This window comes from Nomascus leucogenys, chromosome 4 (assembly GCF_006542625.1).
Source record: "Nomascus leucogenys isolate Asia chromosome 4, Asia_NLE_v1, whole genome shotgun sequence".
NCBI lineage: Eukaryota > Metazoa > Chordata > Mammalia > Primates > Hylobatidae > Nomascus > Nomascus leucogenys.
This window is the reverse complement of record NC_044384.1, coordinates 108,878,949-108,898,860: the sequence shown is the minus strand read 5'-3', so window position 1 is coordinate 108,898,860 and position 19,912 is coordinate 108,878,949. Positions and strand designations below refer to the sequence as shown.

The following is a 19,912-nucleotide window of genomic DNA, read 5'->3' as shown; positions in this document are numbered from 1 at the left end:
AATAATAAATTTACCGTATAAAAATTAAACACCTGAAGAGGTTATTAAACTTCTTCCATGTATAGCACATTAGGCAAGCTAATTGGAAATTTGGAGGAAGTAAGCTAGAGATTTTTCTAAAATTTTACTAGTTTTCCCTGAAAGTTAATAATTTAAATATCATTTAGCCAAAGTATGTTACTACTAAAAGTGACTGTTCTAAGGCTGTTTGTATGAAGTATTAAATATATGTTCTTTTCCTCAAGGCTTTAATTAGTATCTTTTGGCCTTTTTATGCTTTTTTATTTGATTAGCTTAAATTTTTCTTTTCTGAGTGTTCAGTCAAGTTATCTGTACTGACCAGAAGAGGAATTTCATCTTTTGCTTTCTATTTATTACTTGAACATTACTTTAAAGTGACTTATAATTGGAGACTGACAAATTTGTGTTTTCTTCAAACAGATGAAAACTTTATTCTCAAACATGACAGAGCGTTCCTTTTGTCAATGGCAAATCGAGGGAAACATACCAATGGTTCCCAGTTTTTCATGTGAGTAGGCATAATTCAGAGATGAGCTTTTCTTAAACAGAGAAGCGCTGTTCATAAGAAAGATGGTATAGTTAAACCAAGTTTAATGCTAAAATTCTGTCAGCTTTATTTTTATTATTAATTTCTAATATCATAGTAACTTACAAGGTCTAACAACTGCCTCAGCATTCAGCATATATCCTGAATTGGAAGAATGAGACTTAAAAAACTTATATATTGTTTTCAAAATATGCTGTCTTCAGAAAAGATGACGGCATATTTAAGCACCTGTCAAATTTGAGTGCTCACTTTACCAAAACTAGATTGGAAGATAAACTATTGATGAACATGTAAAAATTGTTCATCGAAGAGGATTCAGTTAATTGTACCCCCTCAACAGGGAAAGCAGTTTGAGGTTTTTGTTGTTTTTTTTCTCTTACTCTTGCTCTTTGTTTTTTTGCATGGTTGTTTTTTTCTCTTACTGTTGCTCTTTGAGGCAATTTTGAGAGAGGTACTATTATTTTCTGATGTTATATAGAGATAGGTGACCTGCTGTTGAGCGAGCATTTTAAAAAAACTCATTTTATGAAGTCTCCATGCATAATTGAAATAACCCAATACTGCTGTCATTTCCACCAAAGTTTATGAGATTGTCACTCAGGAAACTTAAGAATACTAAATTTGCTTTTGAAAAAGCAAATATATTTACATGTGTGTGCATTGCACAACCAAAAACTTAACTTTTTTTAATCTGAAAATTCTAAATAAATCCTTTGGCATACTTTTAGTTATATTCTTATCTAAGGCTCCTTTAAAACCTATTTTTATCATAATTCTATCATATAAAATGTGAAAGATAACTGTCCAGCATGAGGGTTATTGCTTTTGATTGGAAGTGAATCTCAGTTGTGCTATGTATGTTGGAGAAATATTTCATTAATGATTTATTGAAAACATTTTCTTTGTCATCTTTCTGAATGAATGAGTATGAATGGCGCTTCCCTGTCTTTAGAGGAGTATATTACTGACATACGAAACTCAAATGTTAAATTTGTCTGAAAAATACATTTCAACATGATCTGATAAAGTTCAGATAAGGGGCATTCTGTTCCTAAGAATGTCCTAAAAATGGAAAGCTGATAAAAGATTATGCTTAGAATTATACAGGTAAAAGACCTACAACAGTTGTTCTCTTATCTTGTTTTGATCCCATAGGTTATTTGTTACTACTCTTCTTTAATAGAGTGATTTTCTATTCTTAACCTCCTTAAGAGCCAATACAAAGTAGAAAGAAATATTTTCAGAAAGCCTCTTTAATAGTAACTTAATGTAAAAATTGTTTATCCTTTGGTTGAGGTTTCCCATTTCCATTTTTAAGCTTATCTGAACTGTGAACATGAAAAACATAATGATTCATTGGTCAAGAAGCTACCATTTGAGGGCTCTAAAGTTTCTTTCAGATTTCCTTTTTTATATCGGTACAATTAAAATTTGATTTATCAAGTAGCAGCAGCTTCTTGATATTGTTACATACATTAGCTTGTTCATAAAATGTTAGAGTTAAAACTCATTAAAAATGCTATCGTTAAACATACACTAATTAAAATTCAGTATACGAGATTCTCCCTTCAAAAACATCTTATTTTTATTTTATTTAGTACTTGCTTAAGTATTTTCTAGGAATATCTAGTAAAGGCCTTTACTGTTTTCTACATGGCCTAATTTTATATTAGACTACAATATTTGAGGAGGAATGCCAAATACAAAATTTTAAATCAGTAAATTACAATTATAATTTTTTACTTATTTTCAAAGTTAATTTACTTTAGATGGCAGTAAAATCACTGTGAACTTCTGATTGAAAGAGGATTTTTTACTTTAAGTTTGAAATTTCCTTCTGGAAAGGGGTTTGCAGTCCCTTTGGAAAGGAGTAAGCAATCTTGGAAGTAATTGAGTATTTAATCCTCCTATATTTTTTCTAAAGATTTTTGTGTCTGTATACTTTCTTTATGCTGGCTAGAAAGATCAGTTCTCAAGAGTTGCAGGATAAAATCAAATTAAAATTTTCATGTTTCAGAACTAAAACTTATCCTTGCATTTATGGGAAGGATAGGTAAAAATGGAGATGGTAGCTGATAAAATAAAAATCTTTGAAACTATGTTTTTACAAGCCCAAAGCCTTTTGGAGTTGAAAGTATTAAAAAAAGTATGATATGCTATCTTCAGGTTATGTATATGATCACAGATAATAGCTCTGATGGTCACAGAGCTTGCTGATGGCTTCAAAGGATGGCTCCTGCCTTTTACCCTGTTACCACAGCTCCTCATATGGCACTTTGAGTGGCAGTTCTGGAATCTGAAAAAGAAAGGATAGTGAAAGAATGGTGGTAAAATGAAAAGAACTGTCTTTATAGTTCCTGCTTTATAGGCTCAATAAGGATTTTTAATACATCCTTGCAAAATTGTTTTCGTAGTTTTTGTTACGAATCTGTTACTCTGCAATTCCTAAGGAGTAGATCTGGTGCTGTTAGTGTGGGTATTTGCAAAACATCCCTCAAGGATTCTTGTGTTTTGTGCATTAACTACTGTCTTCATTACTTACACATTTAAAAACTCCCCCTTCCTTAGGCATATGTCATTTTTATTCAACATAATTTTGCATATATTGCTTTCTTTGGCTGGAACAATTATATACATGATGAAAATCAGATTTTCTTCTATAAATCTGTTTGTAATTTTTACAGTAACTATTTCTACTACTGTATTTGTCATAATGATTTTGCTCTCGGGGTTCTATATAGAAGAAAACTTGATTCTTTTTGGAATAGTACTGCTCAAGAAACGTGAAAGAAGTGATATATGGCACTATCCCCATGAATCACTAAGGAAACAGTGGTTTTATTTTGAACATTTTTGAAGAAATTCAAAGATTTGGGACTAAAGTTACCAAGTTAATTTGGTATTTATTTTGTCCTTTGTATTCTTATTTATTTTTTAGGTTAAAGAATAGGAAGAAACCACAATACAAGCTAGAATTATAAAGTCATGGAGTGGAAAGGGATTTAGAGATTATCTAGTCCAACCTTTTCATTCTGTAGATTATGCTGAATTCTTGAAAAGGCATGTAAAGTCCAGGTTATAGAAATTTTACTTATAATCTGGAAGAAACTGATAGCTAGAAAAAGAATGCTGCACACTTATTCATATTATTAATGCCTTTACTATAAATTAAAGCTTATTTAAGCTCAAAATTTTATTAACCACTCTGCTCTGAATTTATTTTAGTTAAGTATTAGAAGCATCAAGCATTTTGCTGGAGAACAATGACATTTGGGGAAACGTTGTTTCCCCTTTTGCTGTTAGTGATAGCTTATTAATTCTGGCTGTAATTTTCATTGTCTTTATATACATTAATCAAAAAGACAAAAATGTTGTATAAAATAGTCATGAAAAAGATTGAGTAAATAGTTTATAGCTTTGTAGTAACTTCTGGGATAGGACACTAATATAGCTGTCAGGAAACCTTGATTTTAGTTTCCTATGTACCTTGAGTTCGTTTTTCTTAAACATTGGTATGAAAATATGGATGTAAAAGGAAGAAAGTGTTTTGTAGGGTAGTCCTAAGTTTCTGAATGTGTGGAATGGTTTATATGCAAACGTTGTCTTGCCTAATGGAAATAGTCATAATTGCCTAGTTTTCATTAGTCTGAAAAATGTCTTTAAAGAAGAATTGGGCTCATCTTAAATCAAGAGCAACAGAAGTCTCTTCATCAGCTGCTGTTAGAACATGAGTCTGCGCAGCCGTAGAGTAGGGATCTGCAGACCCTGCAAGAACAGTTCCTGTCACTGGCCACTGTCAGTGGTCATTAATAATTATAACAATGTAAGAAAACAAGATAATATAGAAGAGTCAAACTTTGAACTTAAAACATGTTTACTACATTTTAACAGTCATAAATAGGGCAATGGGGGGGCGGGGCATAAGAAGTTTTAGAATATGTTTTATGTCATTTAAGAATCTGACTTGCAAGTACCTGAATGGGAGAGAAGTGCTGATTATTACAAAGTAGTGGAGCAAGGAGAGTTGAGGAGTAGTTGGTTTTAAGGGGTTTGTAAAGCTGTGTTGGTGTTTGGGTAATAAAATTAGATTCGGGGTAGAAATGCTTTTTCTACCCACATATTCATAAATTTATGTAAGAAGAAATGCTAGTAAGTGTTAATAACCTGAGAAGCTCTAGCATTTTGCTTCCTTTTTTTGGGGTAATACCTTCATAGGTTAATTTCAGATTTTTTCATGAGCAAAGATGTTCATGAAACTTAGCCATAAACCAAATTCTCTGAATATCAAGTGTCATCCCTAACATCCAGGCTTAATAACTTAATGTTTATGTGACTTACGTGCTAGCAATGTGGAAGAAATTTTTTATCTAGTAATGTATGGTGTGTATTAACATTAGTGCTGAATTTTAGAAAGCACTTCTATTTTGGTGATTTTTGGAACACATGGGTAGAGCATTGTCAGGTGGCTTGGTTAGTTTCCATTACCCTTATACAAGTGTTGTCATTCTGTACAATTTGGTGCCTCTTCCCTGACAGCGTGATAGTTTCAGGAGTTGAAGAGAAAGCATTGCATGTTAAAAGCTAAAGTGGACAGAAGTTATTTTTATTTCCCTCTTCTGTACTACTTTACACCTACAGTCACTTTTTTTTTTGCAACATTCGTTGAAAACTCCACATTACTTCAAACATTATGTTCTTTTTTGACACTTATTCATGTTGTCAATGCCTTTATGATAATTTTAAGCTTATTTTTAAATATTTCAAGATTTATTATGTTCAAAACTCTTATAAAAAGCATTTTGTTCATGGTATAATAGTATTTTGATCTGAGTAGTGGTAGATTTGTTTAAATATAGATAAAAATTGGTCAGTGTATGTTCTCTGAAAAAAAATCTTCATAATGGGAAAAATCAGAGATTAGACAGGAAAAGAAGATATTGTGGCTAAGATTTGACTGCACTTGGGCTTTCATCTCTCTTGCCTTTTTATTCTCTGAGAAGGTCCCTAAAATTGTAGTTATGCTGCTTTATTATTATGTTCAGTGACTTAACTTCAATGTGTATCTAATGTCACTGAATAGTAACTAGGGTCCAAACATTTGCTCATTAACTTCTGAAAGTAGTCTGTTGTGGTATGTCACCAAACAAAGGTTTCAAATGTAGAAGCATGAAAGGTTCTTTAACTATTTGATGTGAGTTAGTTAAAAGTTCCTTGCAATTTTGTTTTGGATGATCTTAACTCACTTTTTTCTAGTGAAATTTTTGCTTTCAACTGTAGTAACTGCTCCTGGGCATTCAGATTTTTATATTTATGTATGTATGCAACATTTTGAGAAAATGTTGTCTTAGCTAATTTCTGGGATTTGTGAAAGGAAATGTAATATGTTAATAGCTATTACTGTCACTCTATGTTACAATATTAAGGATCTAAATAGATTCCCACTTAGCCACGAAGCTTTTCTTAAGCATAATTCATCTCGACGTAAATATCCCATATGAAAGAAAATTTAGAGCCCTCCATTTAAAAAAGCTTTCTTGCTCTGCATAAAACTTGAAAATAATTAATTTCAGTTATATTGATATTAAAACATAGATTCAGTCTTGTCTTAAAAGTGTATTACAATTTATTTCTTGCCATTTTTGTGTAAAATTTACAGAAAGAGTGTTACACCGTGCGCTCCAAAGGTAATGTCTCATTACTCTAAGGCTCTCTCTCTTTGCCTTTATCTCTTTAATTCTGTTGTTATGTGCATTGAAACATTTTAAGAAAAAAAAAAAACTTTCTGCTTTATCTGTATAGCAGCAATACATGTAAAACAAGTGCATTTTATTTTTCATGGTTAATCCTGGGAACTATATTTTAACTTCAGTGGCTTGTTTCCACCAAGTTCCTGTACATCTTCTGGTGGGGGAGTGGGGTTATTAGTTTATAGTATGGTTTTAGTTCTCATTTCAGTGTGGAATTAGTCATTTCTGTGTAAGGGCAAAAGGTTCTCTGATAATGGTATAAAACTATGGATTGTTTTTGGAGTAGCAGTGACACTTGTCAATTTCTAGGATTTATAAGGCTTAAATACCTTGCACACATGTTTTTTAAAGTAGATTCAGGGGTCAGGGAAACTGAAAAATCACTGTCTTTAAGTACAAGAAAAAAATGGAAATGCATAAATATTGAAAGGTTTTATAATTTGAAATGTTCTTTGTGGTTTTTTTCTTTTTTAGGTATGTTTTCATAAGCATATATAAATTTAAACATTTTTTATAGCCTCTGGCCTTAACTTACTGAGCATGTGTCACCATTGCATAGCTCTTTAAACAGCTGCTTTTAAGATCAATGCAATTTTTTTTTAATTGAAAGTTTTGAAAGATTAAGAGTTAGTGAGATGAGCTCTCTGCCTCTTTTAGTAGAATTGGATGGTCTGGACTGTGCGTATTATTTCTCTCCACCCTTTTGTAACCCTCTTTGGCTAATGTCCTCTTTTCATCCACATATTAGCCAAGTGCCAGTAACCCTGCTTTACATTGAGATTTCTACTCCTGGAATGTAGGTTGAGAACCCCAGAGGGCTTCTTTTTGTTAAACACTTTTAGTATTCTTAATATGTAATCTAATCCAATTAAAGTACAGACTTATATTTCTGTATCTTGAGTTGCAGATGCAAGTAATGGACTTAAATCATTCACATCAGGTTTAGGCACTATGGGCAGGATGAGTTGTCCTTGAAAGAGTCATTCCTGTCTTCATTTGTTTTCTGCACTACTACTATAAAGGACCAAGTTTGCCTATTCTTGGCAATTTTCATTTGAATTAAAAACTAAACTTGAATGTCATAAAGATAGCTATTCCATCCTCAAATTGAGTCTCAAGTAGTATGTTGCTGCATCACTACACTACTCTGGAATGTTTTATTTCACCATTTTCTCCAAAGGTTTGCCATAAGGTGGTTTTTACAGCCTTTCTATTAGCCAAGATGGCAAATTGAATTGGGCTATGTTTTAAGAAAAATTTGCAGGCTTTCCCCAGTACTACAGGATCTGTGAGTTACGGGAGAAAGGATCAAAGAAGGAGAAGGAATGTATCTAATCAGGAAACCGTACATTGTTTTTACTTCTACATATTTGGGGCTGATCCCTTACATTGTAGAAAAATTTACTTTTTTAAAAGCACTCTTGGCCGGGCGTGGTGGCTCACGCCTATAATCCCAGCACTTGGAGAGGCTGAGGCAGGTGGATCACCTGAGGTCAGGAGTTTGAGACCAGCCTGGCCAACATGGTGAAACCCTGTCTCTACTGAAATTACAGAAATTAGCCGGGCCTGGTGGTGCATGCCTGTAATCCCAGCTACTCAGGAGGCTGAGGCAGGAGAATCACTTGAATCCGGGAGGCAGAGGTTGCATTGAGCCGAGATAGTGCCATTGCACTCCAGCCTGGGCAACAGAGTGAGACTCCATCTCAAGATAAACAAACAAATAAAAATAAAAGCACTCTTTACATCTTTCATATAATAGAATCACTAGCTTCTGTACCAATTTCTTGTCTTTAGTGTACTTTGGTAAAGTTTTATAATTAAAGCACATTTCTATCTTGAAGTTACCATCCAAGGTGGTTTCTGGGTGCTAGTTTAATGGTTTAAACACTAGTGGCTCACTAATTCACTAGATAGTTTTTGTTCTGTTTTCTTTTTGCTGCCTGTTTTTATTTTTATAATTACATTGGCATGAATTTCCACTTTTCAGTCTTCTAAGGAATATTTGAGATTTCTGCTTTTAAAACTTAATATTTCCTTTAAAATTCTGGAACTTAAGTTGACATTTTAATTTTTTAAAATTCTGTAGTGCTCTTACAGAACTGAATATTCTTAATGTAAGTATAAGCATTACAAATCCTTGCAGAATAAGGATTGTTTTTAGCATTGTTACGAAGGTTAAAAACTGGGTTTTGTTCACTTACATGTCTTAAAATTGCTTTAAAGTGAATACAAAAATTTATATGGGAGCTTCTAGTACAGTTGACTGCTTTAACATGGCCTGACATCTAGTGATATTTTTCTCTCTTTCAAATTTCTGTTTTCTATCTCTTAAATATCTATTTCTCATTCTTATAAATCAAGATGCTTGTGGTATATATATAATCCTGAGTCTAATTATCTGCTTTTGAATTTTTTCCACTGCAATTCATATAATGTGAAGATCTGTGAAAATGCTGTGGGAAAACTAGCTTGGGTTCAAAATATCTTAACCAAATATACCCTGTAGGCTTCCCAAGAGTGACTGTCTGACAGTTGGTGACTGTAGAAGAAGCCGGTTGGGTGTTTTCTGGGCCAAGGAAATTTAAAATGTCTGTAATGTTATCCATCATTACTTTTTGCTGTCAGAAGGGATGGCAGATTGAAGCTTTTCTCCCTGTCGCATTTTCAGAGTTGCTGTGTCAGAGCTTCACCTTGGGTGAAGGAAGATGGGCAGGAATTCTGGAAACAGAACTCCTAAGACCTACCTCTGCCTGCCTAAAAATGTGGACTGACTCAGAATGAGAAATAACAAATAAGAAAACATTTAAGTGTGTGGGGCAAATGTTAATCACACTTTCTTTCCATAGGGCAAATAGGAAGTGCTTTTCTTATTTAATTACGCTGATAAATTTTGAGGGTTTTTTTTTTTAAGTGTTTTGTTTTGTTGTTTTGGAGTTGAGAGTAACTTTAATTTTTATGTGTATTCATGCTATGTATTTATGGCTACAAGTCAAACTGATTTCATATGTATACATACATATAGTCTAACAGAGATGATTGTAATTCATTATAATCTTGAGTTTTTTAAATTAGTAAGATGGCTACTATTGCTGTTTTGGGGTTTTTAAGGTTAGATATATATCATGTTTAACTTTTTCCCCTATCTTTTTATCTTTACTTCTTTGTTCTCTACATGCTGTGTTTAAACCTTTCTGCTCTCTTCACCTGAACACATCGTGTTTGACATCATCTTTGTGTTGATGTTTATTACATAGTACCACAAAGCCTGCTCCACACCTGGATGGGTAAGAGTTACATTCTTACTACATTGGGGAAGTGTTTGGGTGGCCAGCCATAAAGAGAGATTGGACCATGGTTGAGCCCTCAAGGGAGCACTCTTGATGTCTGGCTTAATCTCATAGCAAAAGCTATTCCTTAGGACCACAGAATATAGTCATTTTGAGACCCCATGGCTCTCATGTCACTGAAGGAGTCGATCTGTGCTCATGGATGGGCTTCTCAGCAATATAATTCTTTTTTTTTTTTTTAGTTTTCCAAAATGGGTCGGATAGTAAGCGGTACAATTTCATGTGTCCCTGTAAGGAAGGTTCCCAAGTACCAAGCGAAGTCTGAATGTTACCAGACTCTTTACCCTAAAATGGTTAAGAACCATTGTTTTAAAGGCAGAAAACTGAGGCCCAGTTTGCATAATCGTTTACTTTTATGAAGCAGATTTCAAGTTCTCATTCCATTCTAGTTGCTTCATACAACAAACAGTTTGGTTTTATTTTCAGGTCTGTGGACATGTCACTGATTACAGTTAATTGTCTTGATTGCTGTTTATAGCTTAATTATCAAACCAGTTGTTTCTTGAATTTGTATTATGACAGGGTGCATGTCGTCTTTGGACTGGTTATTTCTGGTTTTGAAGTAATCGAACAAATTGAAAATCTGAAGACCGATGCTGCAAGCAGACCATATGCAGATGTGCGAGTTATTGACTGTGGAGTACTTGCCACAAAATCAACAAAAGATGGTAAGAGCTTTTTTGACAGTAGATGAAGCTAAGATGCAGGTAAAGCGTTGATGAAGACTGTAACTAGATTTGGGTAGTGGAGCTAGTGGGATAGCAATAGCCCTTGGTGCCCCTGAATCATACCCTACATGTTTAATCTTTTAGCATATCTTGTCAGATCTTACTTTGTCTTACTTGCTTGTCACCAGCCTGATCCACACCACCAGTATTTCGTGTCTGGATTATTGCCGTAGCGTCGTAACCGTTTACCTTGCCTGTGTCCTATAATCTTTTGTCAGCAGCAATAGCCTCCTAACTGGTCTCATTGCTTATATCCTAGGCCCGCTATGGTCTGTTCTTAACAGCAACCAGAGTGATCCCTTTGAACCATAGTTTGCATTCATGTCACGCCTGCACAGAACCCTCCAAGGACTCCCTTCTTCAATCATCCAAAGCAAAAGTCTTTACGGTGGTCTCTAAGGCCCTGGCTGGTCTGGCTCTCTGCTGTCTCTCTAAACTCTTTTCCCTTATTCATTGCCTTCCAGGCACATTGACCTGTTTTCATACATGCCAACCACTCAGGGACTTTGTGCTGCCTATTCTCTTTGTCCGGAATACCCTTTGTTAAGATATCTGCATGACACTCTCCCTTGCTCTTAAGTCTCTGTTCAAATGTTATGTTAAACTACCTCTAATCTTCCTATTCCCTTTACACTGCTTTGTTTTTCTGTCTTAGCACTTATCATTTGTCATATTATGCAATTTTTTTTTTTTTTTTTTTTTTTTTTTTGAGACAAGAGTCTTGCTCTGTCACCCAGGCTGGAGTGCAGTGGCACTATCTCGGCTCACTGCAACCTCCGCCTCCTGGGTTCAAGTGATTCTCCTGCCTCAGCCTCTGGCGTAGCTGGGATTATAGGGATGCACCACCATGCCTGGCTATTTTTTGTTATTTTTAGTAGAGACATGGTTTCACCATGTTGGCCAGGCTGGTCTCATACTCCTGACCTCAAGTGATTTGCTCACCTTGGCCTCCCACAGTGCTAGGATTACAGATACAAGTCACTGCACCGGGCCTATTTCTTGTTACTTGACCCAACCAGAATATAGGCTTCATAAAGACAAGGGACTTATTACCTTACAATCTTGCCAGTAATTTTATTATAAACTTGAAAAAAACTCTACATTTCATTTTTTGTTTGCTGTATGTAAAACATATTTTATGATATTCAGTAATCACATTTTTTACTCTTAAAGGTAGGCACTGAATTTAGTACTAATGTTTTTATTAATGTTTCTTAAAAGTTTTTGAGAAAAAAAGGAAGAAACCAACTCATTCAGAAGACTCGGATTCCTCTTCCAATTCCTCCTCCTCTTCAGAATCATCTTCAGAAAGTGAAATTGAACATGAGAGAAGCAGAAGGAGGAAACATAAGAGGAGGCCAAAAGTTAAACGTTCTAAAAAGAGGCGAAAGGAAGCAAGCAGTTCAGAAGAGCCAAGGAATAAACATGTAATGAACCCAAAAGGGTACGTGTAAAACACCAATGTACTCTTACCCAAAAACAAACACTCTGGAATGGGAAAAGGATGTATAATTCTATAAACTCAATTTTATTACCTGTTATTGAAAAAGGATAGCGTTTTTTAAACTTCATCTAAATTGAAATCTGGCAAATCTAGGAGTAGGTAGCGTAGGCATTTCATTTCAAAGATTTGTGTGTTTTCAGTTTTCGGGTGAAAATAGTCCTAAGAATTCTTTTTTTTTTTTTTTAAGAGATAGGGTCTTGCTCTGTTACCCAGGCTGGAATACAGTGACACAGTTATAGCTCACTGCATCCTCCACCTCCTGGGCTCAAGAGATCTTTCTGTGTCGGCCTCCTGAGTAGCTAGGACTACAGGCATATACCACTATGCTTGGCTAATTTTTAAATTTTTTGTAGAGACAGGGTCTTCCACTATGTTGACCAGGCTGGTCTCTGACTCCTGGCCTCAAGCAATCCTCCCACCTAAGACCCCTAAAGTACTGGGATTACAGGTGTGAGCCACACTGCCTGGCCTCCTGGAACTCTTAAAAAAAAAAGTTAGGATCATTTAACAATTTTCCTATCAAAATTCTAGTCTTTGGGTTTTTCACTGGGTTGATATTGTTCTCTTTGTGAAAATCATATAACTCTTTTGAGTGAGACTTGTAAGCTATCGTTAATTATGCTGTTGTTTTATGTGCTTTTATTATGAAATGCAAACATTATACATTTTAATCAGTGATTTGGTTTGTTCTAAGTCACTCTGAGAGGAGTGATACCAATGAAAAAAGATCAGTTGATTCCAGTGCTAAAAGGGAAAAACCTGTGGTCCGCCCAGAAGAGATTCCTCCAGTGCCTGAGAACCGATTTTTACTGAGAAGAGATATGCCTGTTGTTACTGCAGAACCTGAACCGTAAGTAGGATGACTAAACTATTTATTTTTATTTCTCTGATACACAGTTCCGTCAGCTCATTGCATTCCACACTCATGTATGGAACATGATCCATGTTTGAAGCACATTGAAAGATAGTATGGGAGTATTAGATTAATGAATGATATGTAGGAAATATGGGGGATACCAGATTATTGAGTGATATGTACCCTACCTTTCAGAATTCACATTCTAGTTGGGCAAGTTGGTCAGGGAAGCCCTTATTGATGATCTGGAAAGATTTTATTCCTGATCTTGCCTTTGCCTTTTATTAGAGGGGTGAGGTTTTAGTTATCAGAATAGAGAGTTAGTTGAATTCTTTGGATCCATTTGAGTGATGAAGCATGGGTTCCAATTTGAATAGTGCATAATTAATTGCATGATGATTGGAGATACAATTTAGTATCATAAATAAGTTACTTTTGTTAACTTGTTCAACGATTACTTCTCTGCATTGGAAAAGTGAATGTGTCGCTTTAGATTTGGTCTGAGAAAATAGTATTTAATGTATTTTCTGTATTAGACTCAAGTTTAGAATTATTAAAAAAATGTTTCGTGAACAGAAATACCATAATGGCTGGTGTCATTGATAAGTTCCCTATGAAGAGTTATTTTGAAAGCTGAAAACTATAAGAGTAAGAGTCCTTGTTTATAATTAGGTCTCTGCATAAAATTATCATTTAGTTCATTAAATATTTTTTAAAGCCTGATATGGTCTTGTTTTAAAAAGTTATTGCAAAATGGCATGTATCTTTGAATTAATAGCTTAACATAATGTGTTTTCATTATTATAAATTCTAGCTTCTTTGCTTATTTTTAATTTTCATCACAATCTTCTTTTCCTAGGAAGATTCCTGATGTTGCACCCGTTGTAAGTGATCAGAAACCATCTGTATCAAAGTCTGGACGGAAGATTAAAGGAAGGGGCACAATTGTATGTGTGAAAAGACTTTTTTTGAAATTATGTATCTAATAAAAAATTTCTTACCTATTGTCAAAGTCCTAGCTTTAATTTTAGATGTAATACAAAATCTGTTCAAGGAACTAATTGTATTTTCCATGGTTATGGGAAGGTATTGCTGTTAGATCAAAGTATACTGCTGTGTTTGAATGGGTTTAATTGAGTATGAAAGGAGGAACATGTGAAACCATCAGTGAGTATGCTGAGAAATCATTAAGACTTTAAAGAGGAAAATTTTATGTGGATTACAGGTGAATCTCAGCCTTGCCCATCTCTTTTAATGCCTTGTTTGAAATAACTTCACCTGAACCTAAAGTAAAAGTTGAAAAAAAAAAAAAAAGAACTTTAGACCATCCTTTTGGTAACTTAAATCATTACCTTTGATGGGATGATCTGAGATTGGGTCTTTTACTTAACTCTGTCACATAGCAGACTGTCGTGGAGAGGCATTTTTAAAAACAGTATTATCTTTGTTTTTAAAGCGCTATCACACACCTCCAAGATCAAGATCCTGTTCTGAGTCAGATGATGATGACAGCAGTGAAACTCCTCCTCACTGGAAAGAGGAAATGCAGAGATTAAGAGCGTATAGACCACCTAGTGGAGAAAAATGGAGTAAAGGAGATAAGTAAGAACTTTGAGTATAAGCACAATCCTGTGTCTGTTAAACTTTAAATGTTAAAGGGATTGGATACAATTCTGGACTTTTCATTAAAGATTCAGTGAAAGATTCACAGTCAGACTGGGACCAAAGGAAATACATTTGGGACTACTTAGTGAAAGTAGTACTTTTAACTAGTTGGGCTTTTAAATCAAAATCCTGTTTTCCTTAACAAAAACTATAAACCTGTGTCTTTTAATGACCTCTTAGTCAATTTTAGAAATCATGCTTGTAATCCCAGCACTTTGGGAGGCCGAGGCCAGCGGATCACGAGGTCAGGAGATCGAGACCACGGTGAAACCCCATCTCTACTAAAAATACAAAAAATTAGCCGGGCGTGGTGGCGGGCACCTGTAGTCCCAGCTACTCGAAGAAGCTGAGGCAGGAGAATGGCTGAACCCGGGAGGCAGAGTTTGCAGTGAGCCAAGATCACGCCACTGCACTCCAGCCTGGGTGACAGAGTGAGACTCCGTATCAAAAAAAAAAAAAAAGAAAAGAAATAATTAGGACTTAGAAATTATATAGCAGATTCCTTCCTAGCCAGCCAGGTCACTGATGAGTTCATTGGTAAATAGGAAAACCTGCACTTGGTGTGCATGTTGACTTTTGGTCACAGAGACTTGCTTTTTTAGAAGTGTACACATCTCTTACCTTCAGTGATGTCCCACAGTGGAATATTTATTTTAGGAAGGGGACAGGCCCCAGAATAGCTAGTGAAAAATATACTAATGGGACCCTGTGTAATCTTCCATGGTAGTATTCTCTTTTTCTCTGGGGACATCCTGCAGAGTGGTTTGGAGGAAAAGGAGGAAAAGGAATGCATCTGCTGTGTAGAAGTGGCTCAGACACAGTGGTGCTGAGGACTTTCAATTCTGAGCCTTGACATTAACACTCAGATTGTAAAGCCTGTATCTGTTTTCGTGTACTTTTTCCTCAATTTCTGTTTTGAGTAGTTTACAGTCGTAGGGGAAATCTGGATTACCTCTGTGAGGTGGAGAAAAAACAAGCTTCATGCTAGTTTCAAGCAGCTATCCTGCATCTTCAGAAAATCAACAAATTGTTTGAGACCTTGGTTTGACTCACCCTCAAAAACTGTTCCTAGAGGCAGAGGGTTGTGAGCAGGTAACAGCCAGGAACTCTTGTGATTGAGTTCAGCAGTGTCCTTGTGATTAGTTGGTTTGGTTTTCAAAAACATTTTCCTAACAAATGTAAGGTTCTTTGAAGTGTTAGCTTAGCTTAAAAAAAAAAAATCCTTTTGTAAGTGAATTTGTTAGTAGTTCTTAGTGTGTGTCTCTGAAAGTATAACAAGACCAGGTCTATAACTGATTCATGCTTCCTGCATGTGCTTGAAGTGTTAATGGGGTCAGGAACTTTGTTGTTAACAAAGCTGTGTCTTAAGGTGTAGAAAACATGCTTATAAATCACCGCATGAATATTATGTCCTTTCTATAGGTTAAGTGACCCCTGTTCAAGCCGATGGGATGAAAGAAGCTTGTCTCAGAGATCCAGATCATGGTCCTATAATGGATATTATTCAGACCTTAGTACAGCAAGACACTCTGATGGCCACCATAAAAAACGCAGAAAAGAAAAAAAGGTTAAGCATAAAAAGAAAGGGAAAAAGCAGAAACACTGCAGAAGACACAAACAAACAAAGAAGAGAAGGATTCTTATACCATCTGACATAGAATCCTCAAAATCTTCCACTCGAAGAATGAAATCCTCTTGTGATAGAGAAAGGAGTTCTCGTTCTTCCTCATTATCGTCTCATCACTCATCAAAGAGAGACTGGTCTAAATCTGATAAGGATGTCCAGAGCTCTTTAACCCATTCCAGCAGAGACTCATACAGATCAAAATCTCACTCACGGTCTTATTCTAGAGGAAGCTCAAGATCAAGGACCGCGTCAAAGTCCTCATCACATTCTCGAAGTAGATCAAAGTCCAGATCTAGTTCCAAGTCTGGGCACCGAAAGAGAGCATCAAAATCACCAAGAAAAACAGCTTCTCAGTTAAGTGAAAATAAACCAGTTAAAACAGAACCTTTAAGAGCAGCCATGGCACAAAATGAAAATGTAATAGTACAACCAGTTGTAGCAGAAAATATTCCTGTAATACCACTGAGTGACAGTCCCCCCCCTTCAAGATGGAAGCCTGGACAGAAACCTTGGAAGCCCTCTTATGAGCGAATTCAGGAAATGAAAGCTAAAACAACCCATTTGCTACCCATCCAAAGCACTTACAGTTTAGCAAATATTAAAGAGACTGGTAGCTCATCATCCTACCATAAAAGAGAAAAAAATTCAGAAAGTGATCAGAGCACTTATTCAAAATACAGTGATAGAAGTTCAGAAAGCTCACCAAGGTCAAGGAGCAGATCTTCTAGGAGTAGATCTTATTCCAGATCATATACAAGATCACGTAGTCTAGCTAGTTCACATTCAAGGTCTAGGTCTCCATCATCTAGATCTCATTCACGAAATAAATACAGTGATCATTCACAGTGTAGTAGATCATCTTCATATACTTCTATTAGCAGTGATGATGGAAGGCGAGCTAAGAGGAGACTTAGATCCAGTGGGAAAAAAAATAGTGTTTCACATAAAAAGCATAGCAGCAGCTCTGAAAAGACACTTCACAGTAAATATGTCAAAGGTAGAGACAGGTCTTCATGTGTGAGAAAGTATAGCGAGAGCAGATCATCTTTAGATTATTCTTCAGACAGTGAGCAGTCAAGTGTTCAGGCCACACAGTCAGCCCAGGAAAAAGAGAAGCAGGGCCAAATGGAAAGAACACATAATAAACAAGAAAAAAACAGAGGTGAAGAAAAATCCAAGCCTGAATGGGAATGCCCTCATTCAAAAAAAAGGACTTTGAAAGAGAATCTTTCTGATCACCTTAGAAATGGCAGTAAGCCCAAAAGGAAGAATTATGCTGGTAGTAAATGGGACTCTGAGTCAAATTCAGAACGAGATGTAACTAAAAACAGTAAAAATGACTCCCGTCCATCCTCTGACAAGGAGGAAGGTGAGGCCACATCCGATTCTGAATCAGAGGTTAGTGAAATTCACATCAAAGTCAAACCCACAACCAAGTCGTCCGCAAATACTTCACTGCCTGAAGATAATGGTGCTTGGAAATCAAGCAAACAGCGCACATCAACTTCTGACTCTGAGGGGTCCTGTTCCAATGCAGAAAACAATAGGGGAAAGCCACAAAAGCACAAACATGGGTCAAAGGAAAATCTTAAAAGAGAACACACCAAAAAAGTGAAAGAGAAATTGAAAGGGAAAAAAGACAAAAAGCACAAGGCTCCAAAACGAAAGCAAGCATTTCACTGGCAGCCTCCACTAGAATTTGGTGAAGAGGAGGAGGAAGAGATTGATGACAAGCAAGTTACTCAGGAATCAAAAGAGAAAAAAGTTTCTGAAAACAGTGAAACCATAAAAGATAATATTCCAAAAACTGAGAAATCCAGTGAAGAGGGCAACCTTTCAGGTAATCATAATACAGTGACTGTTTCATCAGATCTTGATCAGTTTACTAAAGATGATAGTAAACTCAGTATTTCTCCTACAGCTTTAAATACTGAGGAAAATGTGGCCTGTTTACAAAACATTCAGCATGTTGAAGAAAGTGTTCCCAATGGAGTGGGAGATGTGCTTCAAACAGATGACAACATGGAGATCTGTACTCCTGATAGGAGTTCCCCAGCAAAGGTAGAGGAGACTTCCCCTCTAGGAAATGCACGGCTTGATACCACAGATACAAACATTGTTTTGAAGCAGGATATGGCAACGGAACATCCTCAAGCAGAGGTAGTAAAACAGGAAAGCAGCATGTCCAAAAGTAAAGTGTCGGGTGAAGTGGGGAAACAGGACAGCGGCTCTGCTAGCTTGGCTAGTGCTGGAGAAAGTACCGGGAAGAAGGAGGTGGCTGAGAAGAGCCAGATCAACCTCATTGATAAGAAATGGAAGCCCCTGCAAGGTGTGGGGAACCTGGCAGCACCTACTGCTGCCACATCCAGTGCTGTGGAAGTTAAGGTGTTGACCACTGTGCCTGAAATGAAACCACAAGGCTTGAGAATAGAAATTAAAAGCAAAAATAAAGTTCGGCCTGGGTCTCTCTTTGATGAAGTAAGAAAGACAGCACGCTTAAACCGTAGACCAAGAAATCAGGAGAGTTCAAGTGATGAGCAGACGCCTCGTCGGGATGATGATAGCCAGTCCAGGAGTCCAAGTAGATCTCGAAGTAAATCTGAAACCAAGTCAAGACACAGAACAAGGTCTGTCTCCTATAGTCACTCAAGAAGTCGATCGAGAAGTTCCACATCATCTTATCGGTGAGCAATATTCTCTTTCCTTTCTTCTCCCAAGGAGAGTCTGTTATTGTTTAGCTTGGAAGAATATCAGAATTAGGGACAGAATCACTATTTCCAAATATCTGAAAGGAATAAGAAGTCTTGTGTGATTCAGAGAGTAGATTGAGAACTTAGGCAGAGGGAATCTCAGGAGGAGAAATTTGGGCTGGGTTTACAAAACTCAATTACTATCAGTTTAAAGCTCTCTGTCAGTAGAAATGAGTTCCCATGATAGGTGGTAAATTTTCCATCTTTAAAGGTGTGAGGCTGCTTCTTGCCAGTCAGTGATGCCTTAGAAGGGAATCCTGAATTGACAGAATATATAGAATTTGCAGATCATTAACCTTCCATTTTACACATGTGGAAGGTGAGGGCCAGAGAGACAAAGTTACCTGCCCAAGACATGCATCTTAGATTGGGGGTAGATGGGGGATAAAAATGATCATCTTTAGATTTTTGTTGTTGTTGTTTGAAAAGCAATGAAAGAATTTAAAACACCTTTTTCTCATCTTTGTCACTCCACCTTCATGAAAAGGTTTTTTGTTATTGTTATAAATTGCATCATAACTTGTCAGCATAGAATGGCTAACACAGAGATGAGAATTAAAAACTAAAAATATTTGTGATGGTAATAGGAAGTTAGTAAGCAGTTGTGTTGCATTCTTTTTCTTGTAAATATTTTATGGTTTTACCTGTTTCTTAATTACTCATATCCCTTATTTTATTGTGCTTGATATTCATCATCTGACTGAAAATACCGTAAGAATCTTTGACATTTGTTTCCTTTCTAGTTATTCATCAGTCTTTCTTCCCTTGTCTACCCAGACTTCTTAAAAAAGGAACCGCCACGTGCCATCTATACTTGGTCTCCCATTTTCTCATTGGCTGTGTGCTTGCTGCCTTCTGTGCCATCCCCTCCCCGCATCTCTTAGTTTACTGACTAAGACTTTCAGGTACTTCTGATGGCCAGTGCCATGGCATATTTTCAGCCTCACTTCTGGAGCCCTCTGCTAGCTCTCCTTTCTCCCACTCAGGCCATTTCATCCTTGTGTTATAGGCTTCTCTTCCTCCTCGTGGCCTTTTCTCTCTGAGTTCCTGTTGATAGATGCAGTTGCCTATTGAGTGACTCCAGCTTCCTGTCTGCTTATGATCCATTTACACAGAGACA

General features: G+C 36.2%; 1 protein-coding gene and 1 long non-coding RNA gene across 10 annotated transcripts in view; one reads left to right on the top strand and one right to left on the bottom strand.

The window, feature by feature from the left end:
* Positions 1-19,912, bottom strand: part of LOC105738011 — a 40,118-nt gene that overhangs the window by 6,822 nt on the left and 13,384 nt on the right. Inside the window, exon 2 of the long non-coding RNA XR_001113734.2 lies at positions 2,816-2,864. This is a non-coding gene — a long non-coding RNA (uncharacterized LOC105738011). The remainder of the gene's footprint in view (positions 1-2,815; positions 2,865-19,912) is intronic.
* The window catches only part of NKTR (natural killer cell triggering receptor), a 46,777-nt gene that overhangs the window by 19,102 nt on the left and 7,763 nt on the right, over positions 1-19,912 (top strand). For 4 of the 9 annotated variants that reach the window (XM_030812036.1, XM_030812033.1, XM_030812037.1 and 1 more), the window contains 8 exons: positions 442-529; positions 9,570-9,599; positions 10,185-10,330; positions 11,612-11,834; positions 12,589-12,744; positions 13,610-13,697; positions 14,207-14,352; positions 15,838-18,726. In XM_030812036.1, the coding sequence (XP_030667896.1) occupies positions 486-529; positions 9,570-9,599; positions 10,185-10,330; positions 11,612-11,834; positions 12,589-12,744; positions 13,610-13,697; positions 14,207-14,352; positions 15,838-18,726 (3,722 nt within the window). In that variant the 5' untranslated portion in view covers positions 442-485. Of the gene's footprint in view, positions 1-441; positions 530-6,224; positions 6,253-9,569; positions 9,600-9,623; positions 10,331-11,611; positions 11,835-12,588; positions 12,745-13,609; positions 13,698-14,206; positions 14,353-15,837; positions 18,727-19,912 lie in introns of those variants that run through there. The other 5 variants (XM_030812038.1, XM_030812039.1, XM_030812034.1 and 2 more) reach the window with 4 other exon arrangements.